The 24,390-nt window shown below is 46.5% G+C and overlaps 1 protein-coding gene and 1 long non-coding RNA gene across 2 annotated transcripts; both read right to left on the reverse strand.

Moving 5' to 3' along the window:
• Positions 1 to 895: 895 nt before the first annotated feature.
• LOC139399433 (inward rectifier potassium channel 2-like) lies at positions 896 to 6,328 on the reverse strand (the record flags this gene model as incomplete). Its single annotated transcript, XM_071144842.1, has 2 exons — positions 4,109 to 6,328; positions 896 to 1,213 (listed from the first exon to the last, which is right to left on the reverse strand). Coding segments are annotated over exons 1-2 (1,356 nt in total), but the record flags the coding sequence as incomplete, so codon positions are not given.
• A 3,427-nt stretch (positions 6,329 to 9,755) lies between these two features.
• On the reverse strand, positions 9,756 to 19,194 carry LOC139399434 (uncharacterized). Its single transcript, XR_011632073.1, has 3 exons — positions 19,089 to 19,194; positions 10,450 to 10,615; positions 9,756 to 10,183 (listed from the first exon to the last, which is right to left on the reverse strand). It is a non-coding gene; the product is annotated as an uncharacterized lncRNA (long non-coding RNA).
• Positions 19,195 to 24,390: the final 5,196 nt, after the last annotated feature.

A 24,390-nucleotide genomic window follows, 5' to 3' on the forward strand; every position in this document is an offset into this window, starting at 1 on the left:
GATAAGAAAAAGAGAGGGGTCACTCTGGATAAGAAAAGAGAGGGGTCACTCTGGATAAGAAAAAGAGAGGGGTCACTCTGGGTAAGAAAAAGAGAGGGGTCACTCTGGGTAAGAAAAAGAGAGGGGTCACTCTGGATAAGAAAAAGAGAGGGGTCACTCTGGATAAGAAAAAGAGGGGTCACTCTGGATAAGAAAAAAGAGGGGTCACTCTGGATAAGAAAAAGAGAGGGGTCACTCTGGGTAAGAAAAAGAGAGGGGTCACTCTGGGTAAGAAAAAGAGAGGGGTCACTCTGGATAAGAAAAAGAGAGGGGTCACTCTGGGTAAGAAAAAGAGAGGGGTCACTCTGGATAAGAAAAAGAGAGGGGTCACTCTGGATAAGAAAAAGAGAGGGGTCACTCTGGATAAGAAAAAGAGAGGGGTCACTCTGGATAAGAAAAAGAGAGGGGTCACTCTGGATAAGAAAAAGAGAGGGGTCACTCTGGATAAGAAAAAGAGAGGGGTCACTCTGGATAAGAAAAAGAGAGGGGTCACTCTGGGTAAGAAAAAGAGAGGGGTCACTCTGGATAAGAAAAAGAGAGGGGTCACTCTGGATAAGAAAAAGAGAGGGGTCACTCTGGATAAGAAAAAGAGAGGGGTCACTCTGGATAAGAAAAAGAGAGGGGTCACTCTGGATAAGAAAAAGAGAGGGGTCACTCTGGATAAGAAAAAGAGAGGGGTCACTCTGGATAAGAAAAAGAGAGGGGTCAAGAAAAGAGAGGGGTCACTCTGGGTCACTCTGGATAAGAGTGTCTGCTGAATGGCTAAAATGTAGAGAAAAGGGAAAACGTAACAACGAAGCTAGAGGATGAGAAACTCTTTCCTCTTCTGTTTCTATAGGACCTCTCCCCCTCTTACCTGGTAACAGTTCTTCCTCTCGAAGAGCACAGGTTCGAAGCGGTGACCCCAGAGGATCTCGGAAGCGAGGTAGGAGCTGCGACACTGTGTGGTCATGGCTGTGGCCTCCACCATACCCTCCAGAATGACCACCACCTCCAGCTCCGCGTCGCCCTCCAGAGTCCGACGGTCCATCTCGAAAAACGGCGACTCATCGTTGATCTCGTGGACGATGGTTACCGGGGAAACCAAGAAGATGCGGTCGGTTCCTGTGTCGAATCCCACGTTGATGTCCTCGTTGTCCAGCGGGAGGAACTCTCCCTCTGGGGTCACCCTCGGCTGGGGGAGGGGGAAAGAACAGGGGTAGAGAAAGGGAAGTACAGATGGTATGAGGTTAGTGATTAAGTGTTTAGTTTTTACATTGTTTACAGGAACATATTGTATTGTTCAGTCTAAAGTCTTAAGTGTTACGTTCCACAGAAAGCTCTCGCCTGCCTATATTTCTTGGCTGCACCAGTCTGCAGCCATACTCCACAGGCCTAGGCTTACTACACAACCTTTTTCAGGAGTCAATCCCCAGCCTCAGCACTGAGAAACACCAGTCTACAGCCATACTCCACAGGCCTAGGCTTACTACACAACCTTTTTCAGGAGTCAATCCCCAGCCTCAGCACTGAGAAACACCAGTCTACAGCCAAACTCCACAGGCCTAGGCTTACTACACAACCTTTTTCAGGAGTCAATCCCCAGCCTCAGCACTGAGAAACACCAGTCTACAGCCAAACTCCACAGGCCTAGGCTTACTACACAACCTTTTTCAGGAGTCAATCCCCAGCCTCAGCACTGAGAAACACCAGTCTACAGCCATACTCCACAGGCCTAGGCTTACTACACAACCTTTTTCAGGAGTCAATCCCCAGCCTCAGCACTGAGAAACACCAGTCTACAGCCATACTCCACAGGCCTAGGCTTACTACACAACCTTCTTCAGGAGTCAATCCCCAGCCTCAGCACTGAGAAACACCAGTCTACAGCCAAACTCCACAGGCCTAGGCTTACTACACAACCTTTTTCAGGAGTCAATCCCCAGCCTCAGCACTGAGAAACACCAGTCTACAGCCAAACTCCACAGGCCTAGGCTTACTACACAACCTTTTTCAGGAGTCAATCCCCAGCCTCAGCACTGAGAAACACCAGTCTACAGCCAAACTCCACAGGCCTAGGCTTACTACACAACCTTTTTCAGGAGACAATCCCCAGCCTCAGCACTGAGAAACACCAGTCTACAGCCAAACTCCACAGGCCTAGGCTTACTACACAACCTTTTTCAGGAGTCAATCCCCAGCCTCAGCACTGAGAAACACCAGTCTACAGCCATACTCCACAAGCCTAGGCTTACTACACAACCTTTTTCAGGAGTCAATCCCCAGCCTCAGCACTGAGAAACACCAGTCTACAGCCAAACTCCACAGGCCTAGGCTTACTACACAACCTTTTTCAGGAGACAATCCCCAGCCTCAGCACTGAGAAACACCAGTCTACAGCCAAACTCCACAGGCCTAGGCTTACTACACAACCTTTTTCAGGAGTCAATCCCCAGCCTCAGCACTGAGAAACACTAGTCTACAGCCAAACTCCACAGGCCTAGGCTTACTACACAACCTTTTTCAGGAGTCAATCCCCAGCCTCAGCACTGAGAAACACCAGTCTACAGCCATACTCCACAGGCCTAGGCTTACTACACAACCTTTTTCAGGAGTTAATCCCCAGCCTCAGCACTGAGAAACACCAGTCTACAGCCATACTCCACAGGCCTAGGCTTACTACACAACCTTCTTCAGGAGTCAATCCCCAGCCTCAGCACTGAGAAACACCAGTCTACAGCCATACTCCACAGGCCTAGGCTTACTACACAACCTTTTTCAGGAGTCAATCCCCAGCCTCAGCACTGAGAAACACCAGTCTACAGCCAAACTCCACAGGCCTAGGCTTACTACACAACCTTTTTCAGGAGCCAATCCCCAGCCTCAGCACTGAGAAACACCAGTCTACAGCCATACTCCACAGGCCTAGGCTTACTACACAACCTTTTTCAGGAGCCAATCCCCAGCCTCAGCACTGAGAAACACAATTCTGCCATGATCCCCCAAAACTTATCAAAGCTGCCCCGTCTGAACTTTGACATGATCAAGGTTTTAAGAAGATCTAAATGTCCCTCTCTTCACCTACCTGTTCTAGAGCTTTACAACCCACAGGACAATGAAAGCAGTGGTAGGTAAGGGCCACATGAAACACAATAGATACAGACCGGCAGACAATATGTCAGAACACACACCACCACGCAAACTTTCACCAAAATTGCTAACAGATGGCCAGAAAAGAGTATTATCTATATACAGTACACACACACACACACACACACACACACACACACACACACACACACACACACACACACACACACACACACACACACACACACACACACACACACACACACACACACACACACACGAACACACACTCACAGACATGCACACGCACACGCACACACATGCCCACACATGCACACACGGTAAAAGAATCCTGGGGAAATTAATCCCTTGGTAAATCTTCTAAACCCCTGAGGGAGAATAAAACAAGCTCTTATTAAACACAGACATCAGAGTACAGTCCAGATGGGCTCACTGATATCACTCTCCCTCTCTCTCTCCCTCTCTCTCTCTCCCTCTCTACTTCTCCCCATCACTTTCCATCTCTCTCTCCCTCTCTCCCTCTCTACTTCTCCCCATCACTGTCCATCTCTCTTTCTCCCCATCTCTCTCTCTCTCTCTCCCTCTCTACTTCTCCCCATCTCTCTCTCTCTCTCTCTCTCTCTCTCTCTCTCTCTCTCTCGCTCTCTCTCTCTCTCTCTCTCTCTCTCTCTCTCTCTCTCTCTCTCTGTACAGTTACTGATGTGTCCTGCCTCTTCTACTGTTTACAGCCCCTTCAGTATCTTTACAGTTACTGATGTGTCCTGCCTCTTCTACTGTTTACAGCCCCTTCAGTATCTTTACAGTTACTGATGTGTCCTGCCTCTTCTACTGTTTACAGCCCCTTCAGTATCTTTACAGCCCCTTCAGTATCTTTACAGTTACTGATGTGTCCTGCCTCTTCTACTGTTTACAGCCCCTTCAGTATCTTTGCTCCCTTCTTTCATCCATCAACCAATCTTCTTCTTCTCTCCTTTCTTACCTTCAATAGCTGTGCACGTACGTGTGCCTCTACCAGGTGGCTCTTGCGTAGGTTCCCCACCCTCCACATCATGCAGAGTTTCCCGTCTCTCAGCGCCACCACTGCCGTGTCAGAGAACAACAGCGTCTCGTTACGCTTCTTGGGCTTAGCGATCTTCGCCATGACCGCTCCGATGATGAAGGCGTCGATGATGCAGCCCACAATGCACTGCAAAACGACCGCCATCACCGCCAGGGGGCAGGCCTCAGTCACGCTGCGGAAGCCGTAACCAATGGACGTCTGCGTCTCCAGGGAGAACAGGAAGGCCGCCATAAAGCTGTTCACCTGAACAAAACACGTTTCCTCCACTTCCACCACCGCCCCTGCTCCGGACTCATCTCCTCCCCCGGAAGAGGCACCCGAGCTGGGGTTGAGGCGGATGGCGAAGTCCCCGTGCGCGGCGGCAATGAGCCAGAAGGCGAAGCCAAAGAGCAGCCAGGAGAGGAGGAAGGAGAGGCAAAAGATGACTAGCATCCAACGCCAGCGGATGTCCACGCAGGTGGTGAAGAGGTCGCTGAGGTAACGCTGGCCTCTCTCGCTCATGTTGACGAAGGTGACGTTGCAGCGCCCGTCCTTGCCCACAAAGCGGTGGCGGGGCCGGCGTCTAGAGCGCCGGGTGGGCCGGCGGCTTGAGGAGGAAGGGGACGACAGTGTTGAATCTCGGTCCGAGGACGAACAGCCTTCTCCCCTTCTCCCCAGACTTCCGCCCCTCCCGCCCCTCAGTCCTGAGCGCCCTCCTCCTTTCATCGATCCTTCCCCTCCTCCTGCCTCCAGGGCTCCGCTGGGCCTCCGTGCATTGCTGCCGTTGCCCTGCAGGGGGAGTGCTTTGCCATTTCGGTTGTGTGTGGGAGAGAGACTGGTGGGGCTCCCTGAGCCTCCCGTGCTCCCCCCCACCCTGGCCGTGTCAGCAACACTCAGAGCCAGCTTAATGACTTCCTCCTCGTCTGCCAGCCCGTCAACCACTGCACTGAAACGTCGCTTAACACGCGCCGCTCCCATGGTGCTAAATACAATGTCTTACGCTGATGAAGCTGTAGTCTCAACTCCTATGTGCTTGTGAGTTTTTGACCACCTAGGTATTGATAAGAACCCGGTGTTCTGTACTTCTTTCCAGTTCCACTGTTTCTATGGTGAAAAGTAATCCATCTGATGTGGTAAAGGTAAATCCATGAGGAAAAACTGTATCCAGCAGTAGATGACTTCCCTCACTTCCCGGATCATTGTTCCACTAACTTTTTATTAACAGTCAGGGTTACTCACAGCTCTACAGTGTCCTGATTCACAGTCTTCCTTCCATTCTCTTGAAGGAAACTCAGTGGTCAAGTTGTTGCTGTATATACTCCTCTGGTCAGAAACGTATTCCACAGCAGCAGATACACAGTCTCGCAGTAATACTGTATAGTCCCTGTAGTACTTACACTCCTTTGGGCTGAAGAGGGAGGTTACGCACGTGTCCAGGGTATCAACAGGAGGGACCCATAGTCTGTGGCCATCTTACAAGGAAGCAGGAGTTTAGCTGACAGTTTGAAACAGCACAAGGGAAACACACTGATCAGGCTACAGGAACTGAGAAGCTTGAAAGGATGAGAGCTTGGGATACAATGGGGTAGTAGTAATGAGGATATATACTCCCCACATTCACTAAAGTGCAATATGACAATACAGAGTCCAGGGATAGATCCACAGTACAGTACAGTCAAACGGTGTCTATGTTTCTAACACGTATCTAACATGCAACCAGCAGAGAAAAGAATAGCATGCTGTTTCTTACGTTCCATGATCTTCACTTCCCAGTGGTTTGGTCATGGAAAATACACAAGGCAGATTGAAACAGAGGAGGAACTCCTTAGACTATTGATTCAGATAATGGTACACAATTCCAATACATTCACTTCCTATCAGTCAGAGTATGTTCCTCCACCCTTTTATATCTATGTTTCCTTTGCTACAGGGCCTTGGAACACATTTATGAGCTACAGTAGCCATGCACTGTGTAAATTATACTCACTCAGTGTCTCTCACAAGTGGGAGACTGTGACCAGCAGTTTCCCCTCAAATCCAAGTATCTTTTCCAAGCCACAAAAGTCCTCAAATGTCAGTGGTGAGTTCTTGGCACAACAAAAGCAGACTTTTAGAGACATTTGAAATATGTTTGTGGCTCTCTCAGGTGACTGCTGGATATCCTATTCCTGAGAGTCTCTGTGTTTCTCCTAAAGGCATTGTCAATTCAGTACAGAACACACTGCGCAGACTGACTACTGACCAGATCAGCTACATGATATTAACTCAGTGTTGTAAAAATGTATACAACAATAAGGAGACTTACTCTCCACTACAACTGCATGGGAGAATTCTCTATAATAGAGGGAGTGAGGGAAAGAGAGTGAGAAAGACAATACATAAAAGGAGAGAGAATTAAATTACTTGACTAGAACGCCAAGGCATGTACAATTGTGTGTACTTTCTGTGTACTTATTGTTGTGTACCATCCTATACATATGACACCAGGATTAATTCTATACAACACCTATTATAGAGTCAAAGTGAATGTGTAGGAGGAGCAGAATCCTATTGGCCGGTTGTGGGGAAAGAGGGGAGGGGTAACAGGCACACAGGGCATACACCCGTGGATGACCTCTACAAAAACTCAGAGCTCAAAGGTTATTTCAGAGGTCAAATCCTGTCCAATCCTGGGACGGGAGGTGCCGTGTCCTTGTTTTTTCCAAACGGGTTGGTTTTAGTTCTCTCCTCTTGGTTCAAATGTCACACTCAACACCCCTGCTTGACAGAGAACACACATGTTTATCCATTTCAGAAAAGCTTCCAGTCTAATTCCTTTGGAAAAATGTGCCAATAATGTGAAGAGGACGTGCAAGGAAAACTGGGTAAAAACAACAACCCACTGAGGCAAACAAAGGTAATATTTTGGGAAGAGAGATTTTTTTGTTTGTTGCATGCCAAATCCCTTAGGGATAAAAAAAACAAAGAAAACTCAAAAGGTTTGATCCAGGGCAAATCCAAATGACATAAAAAAGGTTTGGTTGCGATATTAGACTTTACCTTCCGTACACATTTCCAGTGGACTGTGGTTTTCGAACGCTGGCAAGTCTTTGACCCCCAGTGAACAATGTTACTAGGTCCCTGAGGAACAGTTCAACCCTTCACCAGCTCCCTGAGGACAGTTTACAGTGTAACACCTTGACCAGATCACTGAGGACACCCTGACTAAGAGCAACGAAGGCACAACACAGGAGACAGTCGTTACCTGGTGTCCAAGGTTTACACAGAGACAGATGTTACCTGGTGTCCAAGGTTTACACAGAGACAGATGTTACCTACTGTCCTAGGTTTACACAGAGACAGATGTTACCTACTGTCCTAGGTTTACACAGAGACAGGTGTTACCTACTGTCCTAGGTTTACACAGAGACAGGTGTTACCTACTGTCCTAGGTTTACAGAGACAGGTGTTACCTACTGTCCTAGGTTTACACAGAGACAGGTGTTACCTAGTGTCCTAGGTTTACACAGAGACAGGTGTTACCTACTGTCTTAGGTTTACACAGAGACAGATGTTACCTACTGTCCTAGGTTTACACAGAGACAGGTGTTACCTACTGTCCTAGATTTACACAGAGACAGATGTTACGTACTGTCCTAGGTTTACATAGAGACAGGTGTTACCTACTGTCCTAGGTTAACACAGAGACAGGTGTTACCTACTGTCCTAGGTTTACACAGAGACAGGTGTTACCTACTGTCTTAGGTTTACACAGAGACAGATGTTACGTACTGTCCTAGGTTTACACAGAGACAGATGTTACCTACTGTCCTAGGTTTACACAGAGACAGGTGTTACCTACTGTCCTAGGTTTACACAGAGACAGGTGTTACCTGCTGTCCTAGGTTTACACAGAGACAGGTGTTACCTACTGTCCTAGGTTTACACAGAGACAGGTGTTACCTACTGTCCTAGGTTTACACAGAGACAGGTGTTACCGTTTGTCCAAGGTTTACACAGAGACAGATGTTACCTACTGTCCTAGGTTTACACAGAGACAGGTGTTACCTACTGTCCTAGGTTTACACAGAGACAGGTGTTACCTACTGTCCTAGGTTTACACAGAGACAGATGTTACCTACTGTCCTAGATTTACACAGAGACAGGTGTTCCCTACTGTCCTAGGTTTACACAGAGACAGGTGTTACCTGCTGTCCTAGGTTTACACAGAGACAGGTGTTACCTGCTGTCCTAGGTTTACACAGAGACAGGTGTTACCTACTGTCCTAGATTTATACAGAGACAGGTGTTACCTACTGTCCTAGGTTTACACAGAGACAGATGTTACCTACTGTCCTAGATTTACACAGAGACAGATGTTACCTACTGTCCTAGGTTTACACAGAGACAGGTGTTACCTACTGTCCTAGGTTTACACAGAGACAAATGTTACCTACTGTCCTAGGTTTACACAGAGACAGATGTTACCTGCTGTCCTAGGTTTACACAGAGACAGGTGTTACCTACTGTCCTAGATTTACACAGAGACAGGTGTTACCTACTGTCCTAGGTTTACACAGAGACAGGTGTTACCTACTGTCCTAGGTTTACACAGAGACAGATGTTACCTGTTGTCCAAGGTTTACACAGAGACAGGTGTTACCTGTTGTCCTAGGTTTACACAGAGACAGGTGTTACCTGCTGTCCTAGGTTTACACAGAGACAGATGTTACCTGTTGTCCAAGGTTTACACAGAGACAGGTGTTACCTACTGTCCTAAGTTTACACAGAGACAGGTGTTACCTACTGTCCTAGGTTTACACAGAGACAAATGTTACCTACTGTCCTAGGTTTACACAGAGACAGATGTTACCTGCTGTCCTAGGTTTACACAGAGACAGGTGTTACCTACTGTCCTAGATTTACACAGAGACAGGTGTTACCTACTGTCCTAGGTTTACACAGAGACAGGTGTTACCTACTGTCCTAGGTTTACACAGAGACAGATGTTACCTGTTGTCCAAGGTTTACACAGAGACAGGTGTTACCTGTTGTCCTAGGTTTACACAGAGACAGGTGTTACCTGCTGTCCTAGGTTTACACAGAGACAGATGTTACCTGTTGTCCTAGGTTTACACAGAGACATGTGTTACCTACTGTCCTAGGTTTACACAGAGACAGATGTTACCTACTGTCCTAGGTTTACACAGAGACAGATGTTACCTACTGTCCTAGGTTTACACAGAGACAGATGTTACCTACTGTCCTAGGTTTACACAGAGACAGGTGTTACCTACTGTCCTAGGTTTACACAGAGACAGATGTTACTTACTGTCCTAGGTTTACACAGAGACAGATGTTACTTACTGTCCTAGGTTTACACAGAGACAGATGTTACCTACTGTCCTAGGTTTACACAGAGACAGATGTTACCTACTGTCCTAGGTTTACACAGAGACAGATGTTACCTACTGTCCTAGGTTTACACAGAGACAGGTGTTACCTACTGTCCTAGGTTTACACAGAGACAGATGTTACTTACTGTCCTAGGTTTACACAGAGACAGATGTTACTTACTGTCCTAGGTTTACACAGAGACAGATGTTACCTACTGTCCTAGGTTTACACAGAGACAGATGTTACCTACTGTCCTAGGTTTACACAGAGACAGATGTGACCTACTGTCCTAGGTTTACACAGAGACAGGTGTTGTCATGTCACACAAACAGTAAGAGAGGGGAGAAGAGAAGAGAAGCCTCTACAACAAGTGGAAGTGGGGAAAGAGATCCCTCCTAAAGTGAGAGGTGACGTAGGGGTTCATTTTGACTGGTCTGCTGCCCTCCCTCTCTCAGGCATAGTAACAGGAATTTAGGGGCTGCACTTCTGAGAAAGTAGAGAACACACAATCCTTCTCTCTTTCCTTCTTTCTCTGGCGTTTTCTTCTTTTGCTCAGTCAGTCGTCACGTTTTTTTATCCCGTCTGGTTTCTTATCCCGTTTTGTTCCTCCCATGACGCCTCTCCTGTGTCCTTGCCAACCTGGTAATAACATGACAATACAGACCAACCAACAATCAGCATAAACAGAGATACAACCATGACTTCAGATCTCCTTTGTGAAAACAGATGCTCTGATGATGTAAGCAGGTAGGTCTTGTCTTGTGGACATTCTGAGAATGTAAGTCGGTAAGGAGCAAAAGGGCAGGATGGACTCACCGTCTCTAACCCTCCATGGTTTTCATCTTCATTTGTAATAGCTCAATGAAAACCCATAATAAAACCAATAAAATCATGTAATCAGTAACCTGTTCGTTGAGACTTGGTCTGTCTGGGTGCTCTGGCGTAGCTCTTGTAACACAACAAATATTCCTGTGTCCAGTTTACTGGGAGTGTTGATGTTGCGTCACTTCTTGGAAAGAATGGGAATAAATGTCTCCGGAATTACAAATGAAAATGTCTCCATCATGGAACCTGGAATAAAAAGAAACAGAGGGTGGAATAAGAGAACCACTTCCATTGGGATAGTTTACTGTATATCTTTACGGTCATATTTTATGACCCATACAGGTGAATAAGCTGTGAATTTGGGCCCCAATACTGTACATCTTGACGGTTATTGCAAACACACACACATGTTTATTTTACTATCCTTCTGGGGACCAAACAATTGAATCCCAAATCCTACTTTCCATAGCCCTTAACCCTAACGCTAACCTTAACTGCAAAATCCTAACCTTAAAACTAACCCAAACTCTAACCCTGAACCCTAACTTTAACACTAATTCTAACACCTAAGCCTAAAAAAGCCTAAGGGGACTGGTGGAATGTCTCCAATTTTCCTTGTATTACTTACTATCTTTGTGAGGACTTCTGGTCCCCACAAGGATAGCAAAACCAAACCACACACACACACGTGTATTTGTGAGTCAGCGAGGGAATTACATATCCCATATACTAGCCTGGGGCCTGGGGCATGGGGCCTGGGGCCTGGGTAATGGGGCATGGGGCCTGGGCCATGGGGCCTGGGGCCTGGGGCCTGGGACCTGGGGCCTGGGGCCATTCCATTGTCATGCTATAGTCCACTGCCATTCTGCTATGGATCACAACACTGCAGTGTACATGGTGCTGTATCACATGGAAACAACTACAGAGGAATGCTGATGTGTTACCGAGGCAACATTTGATGAATCATGCTGCTAAAGTAGGACAAGGAGAAAGAGGGAGGAGACTCCAGTCACCCAAGTCATAGACTGTTCTCTCTGTTACCGCACGGCAGGCGGTACCGGAGCGCCAAGTCTAGGTCCAAAAGGCTCCTTATCAGCTTTGACCCCCAAGCCATAAGACTGCTGAACAATTCATCAAATGGCCACCAGACTATTTACATTGACACCCATTTGTTTTTACACTGCTGCTACTCGCTGTTTATTATCTATGGATAGTATCTTCACCCCAACCTAGATGTACAAATTACCTCTAACCTGTACCCCCGCATACTGACTCGGTACTGGTACTCCCTGTTTATTATCTATGGATAGTATCTTCACCCCAACCTAGATGTACAAATTACCTCTAACCTGTACCCCCGCACATTGACCCCTGTATATAGCCTCGTTATTGTTATTTTAGAATGAGACAGAGAGGAGGGGGTGAACCATAGTATATTGAATGAGAGAGTAGAGGGGGTGAACCGTAGTATATAGAATGAGACAGAGAGAAGAGGGGGTGAACCGTAGTATATAGAATGAGACAGAGTAGAGGGGGTGAACCGTAGTATATAGAATGAGACAGAGAGAGGAGGGGGTGAACCGTAGTATATAGAATGAGAGAGTAGAGGGGGTGAACCGTAGTATATAGAATGAGACAGAGAGAAGAGGGGGTGAACCGTAGTATATAGAATGAGACAGAGAGAAGAGGGGGTGAACCGTAGTATATAGAATGAGAGAGTAGAGGGGGTGAACCGTAGTATATAGAATGAGACAGAGTAGAGGGGGTGAACCGTAGTATATAGAATGAGACAGAGTAGAGAGGGTGAACCGTAGTATATAGAATGAGACAGAGTAGAGGGGGTGAACCGTAGTATATAGAACGAGACAGAGAGAGGAGAGGGTGAACCGTAGTATATAGAATGAGACAGAGTAGAGAGGGTGAACCGTAGTATATAGAATGAGACAGAGTAGAGGGGGTGAACCGTAGTATATAGAATGAGACAGAGAGAAGAGGGGGTAAACCGTAGTATATAGAATGAGACAGAGTAGAGGGGGTGAACCGTAGTATATAGAATGAGACAGAGAGAAGAGGGGGTAAACCGTAGTATATAGAATGAGACAGAGTAGAGGGGGTGAACCGTAGTATATAGAATGAGACAGAGTAGAGGGGGTGAACCGTAGTATATAGAACGAGACAGAGAGAAGAGGGGGTGAACCGTAGTATATAGAATGAGACAGAGAAAAGAGGGGGTGAACCGTAGTATATAGAATGAGACAGAGAGAAGAGGGGGTGAACCGTAGTATATAGAATGAGACAGAGTAGAGAGGGTGAACCGTAGTATATAGAATGAGACAGAGTAGAGGGGGTGAACCGTAGTATATAGAATGAGACAGAGAGAAGAGGGGGTAAACCGTAGTATATAGAATGAGACAGAGAGAGGAGGGGGTGAACCGTAGTATATAGAATGAGACAGAGAGAAGAGGGGGTAAACCGTAGTATATAGAATGAGACAGAGTAGAGGGGGTGAACCGTAGTATATAGAATGAGACAGAGAGAAGAGGGGGTAAACCGTAGTATATAGAATGAGACAGAGTAGAGGGGGTGAACCGTAGTATATAGAATGAGACAGAGAGAGGAGGGGGTGAACCGTAGTATATAGAATGAGATAGAGAGAAGAGGGGGTGAACCGTAGTATATAGAGTGAGACAGAGAGAAGAGGGGGTGAACCGTTGTATATAGAATGAGACAGAGAGAGGAGGGGGTGAACCGTAGTATATAGAATGAGATAGAGAGAAGAGGGGGTGAACCGTAGTATATAGAGTGAGACAGAGAGAAGAGGGGGTGAACCGTAGTATATAGAGTGAGACAGAGTAGAGGGGTTGAACCGTAGTATATAGAATGAGACAGAGTAGAGGGGGTGAACCGTAGTATATAGAATGAGACAGAGAGAGGAGGGGGTGAACCGTAGTATATAGAATGAGACAGAGTAGAGGGGGTGAACCGTAGTATATAGAATGAGACAGAGAGAAGAGGGGGTGAACCGTAGTATATTGAATGAGACAGAGAGAGGAGGGGGTGAACCGTAGAATATTGAATGAGACAGAGAGAGGAGGGGGTGAACCGTAGAATATTGAATGAGACAGAGAGAGGAGGGGGTGAACCGTAGTATATAGAATGAGACAGAGAGAGGAGGGGGTGAACCGTAGTATATAGAATGAGACAGAGAGAAGAGGGGGTGAACCGTAGTATATTGAATGAGACAGAGAGAGGAGGGGGTGAACCGTAGTATATAGAATGAGACAGAGAAGAGGGGGTGAACCGTAGAATATTGAATGAGACAGAGAGAGGAGGGGGTGAACCGTAGAATATTGAATGAGACAGAGTAGAGGGGGTGAACCGTAGAATATTGAATGAGACAGAGTAGAGGGGGTGAACCATAGTATATAGAATGAGACAGAGAAGAGAGGGTGAACCGTAGTGTATAGAATGAGACAGAGAAGAGAGGGTGAACCGTAGTATATAGAATGAGACAGAGAGAGGAGGGGGTGAACCGTAGTATATAGAATGAGACAGAGAGAGGAGGGGGTGAACCGTAGTATATACAGTCACCGAGGTAACTGAAAAAGAGATGAAAAGGAAGAGGATTGGGTTGAGGGGCAATGTAGCCGTGATAGAGAGAACTGATAGTGAATTATAAATGAGATTGGGATGAAGACTGGGAACGGTATTGAGATCTGTGATGTGGTGATGGAATGCTGTGGATTACAGCTGGGCTCGTGACTGCAGTAATCCCCCCATGACTCTGATAATCCACTCAAGTCTTTATATAAGAACCACTCAACCACGGCCAGAGGGAGTGTACACATACAGGTAGGATACAGTAGATAACTGAATACACAGGTACGAACCACTACACATTGTTAACTTTAACTGTACACATACTGGTGATTGGCTGCAGTATATACACACAGAGAGAGAGAGAGAGAGAGAGAGAGAGAGAGAGAGAGAGAGAGAGAGAGAGAGAGAGAGAGAGAGAGAGAGACTGTGAATCCCAAACCACCCCCTAGCCCCTACCAACTCCCTTGGAGGGCCCCCCGTTGTCACGTGTTGCTGACGAAGCTCAGGGGGTGACTTCCAGAGAGTGGCAATGGGATCAACAAACCCATCAACTTCGGGACACACTCCTGACTTGAATGATACAATTCATGTCCACTTTTAAATAATAAAAAAAGCATGACATTCGAATGAACAAATCCCCCTGTCGTTTACAAGATATAAACCTCAGTAACAGTTAAACATTTCATTTGGGAGGTATTTCATCTTTTACATGTGTCAAGTTTCGAAATCCGACAAACAAATGTGGTCAGTGGTGTAAAGTAAGTAAAAATACTTTTCAAGTACTACCTAAGTCGTTTTTTGGGGTATCTGTACTTTACTTTGCTATTTATATTTTTTACAACTTTTTCTTAGACTTCACTACATTCCTTAAGAAAATATTATACTTTTTAGTCCATACATTTTCCCTGACAACCAAAGTATTCATTACATTTTGAACAGGACAGGAAAATGGTCCAATTCATGCACTGATCAACAGAACACTAAACCCGGGTCATCCCTACATCCCTACTGCCTCTGATCTGCTGGACTCATTAAAAACACATGCTTCGTTTGTAAATGATGTCTAAATGTTGGAGTCTGCCCCTGGCTATCCGTACACTTAAAAAAATAAGAAAATGGTGCCGTCTGATTGGCTTAATATAAGGAATTTGAAATGATTCATACTTTTACTTTTGATACTTAAGTATATTTAAAACCCTATACTTTTAGACTTTAACTCAGGTAGTATTTTACTGGGTAACATTCACTTTTACTTGAGTCATTTTCTATTAAGGTATCTATACTTTTACAGTGCCTTGCAAAAGTATTCACCTCCCATGGCATTTTTCCTATTTTGTTGCCTTACAACCTGGAACTAAAATATATTTTTGGGGGGTTTATTTCATTTGATTTACACAACATGCATACCACTTTGAAGATGCAAAATATTTTTTGTGAAACATACAAGAAATAAGACAAAAAAACTGAAAACTTGAGCGTGCATAACTATTCACCCCCCAAAGTCAATACTTTGTAGAGCCACCTTTTGCAACTACAGCTGCAAGTCTCTTGGGATATGTCTCTATAAGCTTGGCACATCTAGCCACTGGGATTTTTGCCCATTTTTCAAGGCAAAACTGCTCCAGCTCCTTCAAGTTGGATGGGTTCCTGCTGGTGTACAGCAATCTTTAAGTCATACCACAGATTCTCAATTGGATTGAGGTCTGGGCTTTGTCTAGGCCATTCCAAGACATTTAAATGTTTCCCCTTAAACCACTCGAGTGTTGCTTTAGCAGTATGCTTAGGGTCATTGTCCTGCTGGAAGGTGAACCTCTGTCCCAGTCTCAAATCTCTGGAAGACAAACAGGTTTCCCTCGAGCATTTCCCTGTATTTAGCGCCATCCATCATTCCTTCAATTCTGACCAGTTTCCTAGTCCCTGCCGATGAAAAACATCCCCACAGCATGATGCTGCCACCACCATGCTTCACTGTGGGGATGGTGTTCTCGGGGTGATGAGAGGTGTTGGGTTTGTGCCAGACATAGCGTTTTCCTTGATGGCCAAAAAGCTACATTTTAGTCTCATCTGACCAGAGTACCTTCTTCCATATGTTTGGGGAGTCTTCCACATGCCTTTTGGCGAACACCAAACGTGTATGCTTATTTATTTTTTTAAGCAATGGCTTTTTTCTGGCCACTCTTCCTTAAAGCCCAGCTCTGTGGAGTGTACGGCTTAAAGTGGTCCTATGGACAGATACTCCAATCTCCGCTGTGGAGCTTTGCAGCTCCTTCAGGGTTATCTTTGGTCTCTTTGTTGGCTCTCTGATTAATGCCCTCCTTGCCTGGTCTGTGAGTTTTGGGGGTCTGCCCTCTCTTGACAGGTTTGTTGTGGTGCCATATTCTTTCTATTTTTAATAATGGATTTAATGGTGCTCCGTGGGATGTTCAAAGTTTCTGATATTTTTTTATAACCCAACCCTGATCTGTACTTCTCCACAACTTTGTCCCTGACCTGTTTGGAGAGCTCCTTGGTCTTAAATGGTGTCGCTTGCTTGGTGGTGCCCCTTGTTTAGTGGTGTTGCAGACTCCGGGGCCTTTCAGAACAGGTGTATATATACTGAGATCATGTGACAGATCATGTGACACTTAGATTGCACGCAGGTGAACTTTATTTAATTCATTATGTGACTTCTGAATGTAATTGGTTATTTTTTTACTTCACCAATTTTGACTATTTTGTGTATGTCCATTACATGAAATCCAAATAAAATCAATTTACATTACAGGTTGTAATGCAACAAAATAGGAAAAACGCCAAGGGGGTGAGTACTTTTGCGAGGCACTGTACTCTAGTATGACAATTGGGTACTTTTTCCACTACTGCATGTGACAAATAATTAGACACCTCCTACATTCTTTTGTGTGAAACTGCACAAACTCTAAAATAAGTGGTGCCTAATGGAATTCCACTTAGTTCTGAAACCAGCAGCATTGCTGGAACGGTTTAAGTGGTTATCGGAGGGTCTAAATAGCACCTACACCCTCCATCATTTTCACTTCCTCAGCTTAGTTACACTGGTAGAGAGGCGTGTGAACGCACAAATGGAGGGCAGAGGGGGTGATTTGGGATTCAGCTAGAGAGAGAGAGAAAAAGTGAGAGAGAGGTGACAGGGAAGGTGTCCCTGTGAAATTGCGATGTGTGACCCTAACCTTTGCCTGCAGCAGTATACTCTATGTAAGCTAGGCACAGAATGTGACCTGCTCTGTTGTGTTGGTTAACTTCATTATCAGTGGGTCAATTGATTATCTTCTTGGACAGACACAGAACAGCCATCAGAACATCACATTCTGTCCTCTACACAGAGGGCTTTATCGACTAACCATCTATAAGCCTATTTTCAAGGAGCAACTGATATGTCCTAAACAGTGATGTAGTGGTAAAAAAAGGTGGGTGAACAATAAACTCCAGTGGTAAACTATAAACTCCAGTGGTAAACTATAAACCCCAGTGGTAAACTATAAACCCCAGAGGTAAACTATAAACTCCAGTGGTAAACTATAAACTCCACTGGTAAACTATAAACCCCAGTGGTAAACTATAAACTCCACTGGTAAACTATAAACTCCGGTGGTAAACTATAAACTCCAGTGGTAAACTATAAACTCCACTGGTAAACTATAAACTCCAGTGGTAAACTATAAACTCCGGTGGTAAACTATAAACTCCAGTGGTAAATTATAAACCCCAGAGGTAAACTATAAACCCCAGAGGTAAACTATAAACCCCAGTGGTAAACTATAAACTCCAGAGGTAAACTATAATCTCCAGTGGTAAACTATAAACTCCAGTGGTAAACTATAAACTCCAGTGGTAAACTATAAACCCCAGAGGTAAACTATAAACTCCAGTGGTAAACTATAAACTCCACTGGTAAACTATAAACTCCAGTGGTAAACTATAAACCCCAGTGGTAAACTATAAACTCCAGTGGTAAACTATAAACTCCAGTGGTAAACTATAAACTCCAGTGGTAAACTATAAACTCCAGTGGTAAACTATAAACTTCAGTGGTAAACTATAAACTCCAGTGGGTGATCAAGACAAACCACCACCAATATGAACAAAAACATTTAACATTTTTATAACAACTTGGGGTTAAACACTCCAAGTAGAGAAGTCTAAAGATAAATAATCCACATGGTGGATTCATTGAGTTACACAATGAATGAGATACATTTTGAGATACTTTAGTATAATTTGGACAGGAAACCTCATCATAGTGAGGATATTAATAGTGAGCAATATTCCCTCTAAGCTACGCGTGGGTGTGCAGCTCCCTGGGAGTGCAGCTCCCTGGGACTGCCTCGCAGAAAAATATCAGCCCTCACAGAGAAGCACGAGATTGAACTTCCCTCAACTTTCTAGTTTTCCCCTTTAGTTAACACTATCAACGTTTCCCTCTGCTGTGCGAATTGTGATCGAATCAACACAATATTAGCCACTTTCAATCCAGCATACTGAAACAAAACGAACTACGCAAGAGATTTTCTTGTAGGAAGAGTGCATTGAGTAAGATTCTATTGCATTGACAGGCACGACTCAGGTCCATACTCTACACAGACTGGTGCACCATAACCAATCAGAGCTGCAGTATCCCTATATGCAAATAGACCATTGCCATATATGGATTTGCATGTAGCCAGTTGTGTAAATTTGTTCCTATTCTTTGCTAGTGAGTTATTAGCCCAATTATAGCTAGTTTCTAGTCAGCAACTGGGGAGTGGTTGCTTCCTACAAGAGCACAAAACGTGTGCATCTCTTTGAAAAGCAAGTAACAAACAAAAAATATATTCTAGACACTGATATCTGTTCAAAATGTTGTTTGTCTATGGATATCTAAATCTTATCAAACTTCAAAAATACATTTTCCTTAAAAGGGAGGTGTGTTCCCATAACATACCCTATTATTAGCATGTTGATTGTATTTGTAGGCCAATAGGGAAGGTAGACCATGGGGAGATGTTCATAATGAAACATATCTACTGTAAGTACTTCCATTTGTTTGATAAGAATAGCACAGATTTTCTCAGTGGACCCCACATGGGGCTCTGATCTCTAGTATGGGAACCACTGTACTAACCTTTCTCTCTGCTGGCTTCCTCTCTCTCTCTGTCTCCTCTGCCTCCTCCTCCATGCATCACAGCCTGCCTCAGCCTCACCACCGTCTGTCTCACCAGTACTCTCTGTCAAGCAGGTTTATGATGAGAGCTTAGTAGCCTGCTGAGGTCAGGCTCCATTTAACATTAGCTTCTTACTTCATCATTCTAGCCAACTAGCTAGCTGGCTAACACTAGCCAGAGCCGAGCCCTTTAACGTTACTGCAATACGAATAGAGGTCTCTGCCGGCAGCTAGCCACCTGACTGACATATCTACACTGAGTGGACAAAACATTAACAACATCTGCTCTTTCCATGACAGACTGACAAGGTGTATCCAGGTAAAAGTTATAATCCCTTATTGAGGTCACTTGTTAAATCCACTTCACTCAGTGTAGAAGGTGAGGAGACAGGTTAAAGAATGTTTTTTAAGCCTTGAGACAATTGAGACATAGATTGCGTATGTGTGTCATTCAGAGGGTGAATGTGCAAGACAAAAGATGTAAGTCCCTTTGAACGGGGTATGGTAGTACTTTGAGTTGGGGTAGTTCATGTCACGTCTCACTGGCCCTTACCCCAATCTGACTACACTACCCTGTCCCAACTACACTACCCCAATCTGACTACACTACCGTGTCCTGACTAAACTACCCTGCCCTGACTACACTACCCTGTCCTAACTACACTACCCTGTCCTGATTACACTACCCCAATCTGACTACACTACCCTGTCCTGACTACACTACCCTGTCCTGACTAAACTACCCTGTCCTGACTAAACTACCCTGCCCTGACTACACTACCCTGTCCTGACTACACTACCCTGTATTGACTACACTACCCCATCCCGACTACATTACTCCGATGTGATTACACTACCCCATCCTGACTACACTACCCCATCCAGACATCACTACCCCATCCTGACAACACTACCACGTCCTGACAACACTACCCCACCCTGACAACATTACACCATCCTGACAACACTACCCCAGCCTGACAACACTACCTCATCCTGACAACACTACCCCAACCTGAAAACACTACCCCAACCTGACAACACTACCCCAGCCTGACAACACTACCCCATCCTTTCAACACTACCCCAACCTGACAACACTACCCCAACCTGACAACACTACCCCAGCCTGACAACACTACCCCATCCTTTCAACACTACCCCAACCTGACAACACTACCCCGTCCTGACAACACTACCACATCCTGACAACACAACCCCATCCTGACAACACTACCACATACTGACTACACCACCACATGCTGACTACACTACCCCATCCTGACCACACTATACCATCCTGACTACACTACCCCATCCTGACTACACTACCCCATCCTGACTACACTACCTCCTCCTGACAACACTACCCCATCCTGACTACACTACCCCATCCTGACAACACTACCCCATACTGACAACACTACCCCATCCTGACTACACTACCCCATCCTGACCACACTACCCCATCCTGACCACACTACCCCATCCTGACCACACTACCCCATCCTGACAGCACTAACCCATTCTGACAACACTACCCCATCCTGGCCACAAAACCCCATCCTGACAACACTACCTCATCCTGACCACACTACCCCATCCTGACAACACTACTCCAGCCTGACAACACTACCCCATCCTGACTACACTACCCCATCCTGACTACACTACCTCATCCTGACTACACTACCCCATCCTGACGACACCACCCCGTCCTGACTACACTACCCCATCCTGACGACACTACCTTCCTTACTACACTACCCCATCCTGACTACACTACCTCATCCTGACAACACTACCCCAGGACAACACTACCCCATCCTGACAACACTACCTCATCCTGACTACACTACCAAATCCTGACAACACTACCCCATCCTGACACCCCATCCTGACTACACTACCCAATCCTGACATCACTATCCCATCCTGACTACACTACCCCATCCTGACGACACAACCCCATCCTGACTACACTACCCCAGCCTGACCACACTACCCCATCCTGACTACACTACCCAATCCTGACTACACTACCTCCTCCTGACTACACTACCCCACCCTGACTACACTACCCCATCCTGACCACACTACCCCATCCTGACAACACTACCCCATCCTGACAACACTACCCCATCCTGACAGCACTAACCCATTCTGACAACACTACCCCATCCTGGCCACACTACCCCATCCTGACAACACTACCCCATCCTGACAACACTACCTCATCTTGACCACACTACCCCAACCTGACAACACTACCCCAGCCTGACAACACTACCCCGTCCTGACAACACTACCACATCCTGACAACACAACCCCATCCTGACAACACTACCACATACTGACTACACCACCACATGCTGACTACACTACCCCATCCAGACCACACTATACCACCCTGACTACACTACCCCATCCTGACTACACTACCCCATCCTGACTACACTACCTCCTCCTGACAAAACTACCCCATCCTGACAACACTACCCCATCCTGACTACACTACCCCATCCTGACAACACTACCCCATCCTGACAACACTACCCCATCCTGACTACACTACCCCATCCTGACCACACTACCCCATCCTGACCACACTACCCCATCCTGACAGCACTATCCCATTCTGACAACACTACCCCATCCTGGCCACACTACCCCATCCTGACAACACTACCCCATCCTGACAACACTACCCCATCCTGACTACACTACCCCATCCTGACTACACTACCTCATCCTGACTACACTACCCCGTCCTGACTACACTACCCCGTCCTGACTACACTACCCCATCCTGACTACACTACCTTCCTGACTACACTACCCCATCCTGACTACACTACCTCATCCTGACAACACTACCCCAGGACAACACTACCCCATCCTGACAACACTACCTCATCCTGACTACACTACCAAATCCTGACAACACTACCCCATCCTGACACCCCATCCTGACTACACTACCCAATCCTGACATCACTATCCCATCCTGACTACACTACCCCATCCTGACAACACAACCCCATCCTGACTACACTACCCCAGCCTGACCACACTACCCCATCCTGACTACACTACCCCATCCTGACTACACTACCTCCTCCTGACTACACTACCCCACCCTGACTACACTACCCCATCCTGACCACACTACCCCAACCTGACAACACTACCCCATCCTGACAACACTACCCCATCCTGACAGCACTAACCCATTCTGACAACACTACCCCATCCTGGCCACACTACCCCATCCTGACAACACTACCCCATCCTGACAACACTACCTCATCCTGACAACACTACCCCATCCTGACAACACTACCCCATCCTGACTACACTACCCCATCCTGACCACACTACCCCATCCTGACCACACTACCCCATCCTGACCACACTACCCCATCCTGACAGCACTAACCCATTCTGACAACACTACCCAATCCTGGCCACAAAACCCCATCCTGACAACACTACCCCATCCTGACAACACTACCTCATCCTGACCACACTACCCCATCCTGACAACACTACTCCAGCCTGACAACACTACCCCATCCTGACTACACTACCCCATCCTGACTACACTACCTCATCCTGACTACACTACCCCATCCTGACTACACTACCCCGTCCTGACTACACTACCCCATCCTGACTACACTACCTCATCCTGACAATGATACCCCATCCTGACAACACTACCCCATCCTGACAGCACTAGCCCATCCTGACTACACTACCCCATCCTGACAACACTACCTCATCCTGACTACACTACCCCATCCTGACAACACTACCTCATCCTGACCACACTACCCCCTCCTGACATCACTACCCCATCCTGACAACACTACCCCATCCTGACTACACAACCCCATCCTGACAACACTACCCCATCCTGACAACACTACCCCATCCTGACTACACTACCTCATCCTGACAACACTACCCCATCCTGACTACAGTAGCCCATCCTGACATCACTATCCCATCCTGACTACACTACCCCATCCTGACAACACAACCCCATCCTGACTACACTACCCCAGCCTGACCACACTACCCCATCCTGACTACACTACCCCATCCTGACTACACTACCTCCTCCTGACTACACTACCCCACCCTGACTACACTACCCCATCCTGACCACACTACCCCAACCTGACAACACTACCCCATCCTGACAACACTACCCCATCCTGACAGCACTAAACCATTCTGACAACACTACCCCATCCTGGCCACACTACCCCATCCTGACAACACTACCCCATCCTGACAACACTACCTCATCCTGACAACACTACCCCATCCTGACAACACTACCCCATCCTGACTACACTACCCCATCCTGACCACACTACCCCATCCTGACCACACTACCCCATCCTGACCACACTACCCCATCCTGACAGCACTAACCCATTCTGACAACACTACCCAATCCTGGCCACAAAACCCCATCCTGACAACACTACCCCATCCTGACAACACTACCTCATCCTGACCACACTACCCCATCCTGACAACACTACGCCAGCCTGACAACACTACCCCATCCTGACTACACTACCCCATCCTGACTACACTACCTCATCCTGACTACACTACCCCATCCTGACTACACTACCCCGTCCTGACTACACTACCCCATCCTGACTACACTACATCATCCTGACAATGATACCCCATCCTGACAACACTACCCCATCCTGACAGCACTAGCCCATCCTGACTACACTACCCCATCCTGACAACACTACCTCATCCTGACTACACTACCCCATCCTGACAACACTACCTCATCCTGACCACACTACCCCCTCCTGACAACACTACCCCATCCTGACAACACTACCCCATCCTGACTACACAACCCCATCCTGACAACACTACCCCATCCTGACAACACTACCCCATCCTGACTACACTACCTCATCCTGACAACACTACCCCATCCTGACTACAGTAGCCCATCCTGACTACACTACCCCACCCTGACTACACTATCCCATCCTGACAACACTACCCCATCCTGACTACACTACCCCATCCTGACAACACTACCACATCTTGACTACACTACCCCATCCTGACTACACTACCCCATCCTGACAACACTACCCCATCCTGACAACACTACCCCATCCTGACTACACTACCCCATCCTGACTACACTACTTCATCCTGACAACACTACCCCATCCTGACTACAGTAGCCCATCCTGACTACACTACC

The sequence above is a fragment of the Oncorhynchus clarkii genome, unplaced genomic scaffold (assembly GCF_045791955.1).
Source record: "Oncorhynchus clarkii lewisi isolate Uvic-CL-2024 unplaced genomic scaffold, UVic_Ocla_1.0 unplaced_contig_3080_pilon_pilon, whole genome shotgun sequence".
NCBI lineage: Eukaryota > Metazoa > Chordata > Actinopteri > Salmoniformes > Salmonidae > Oncorhynchus > Oncorhynchus clarkii.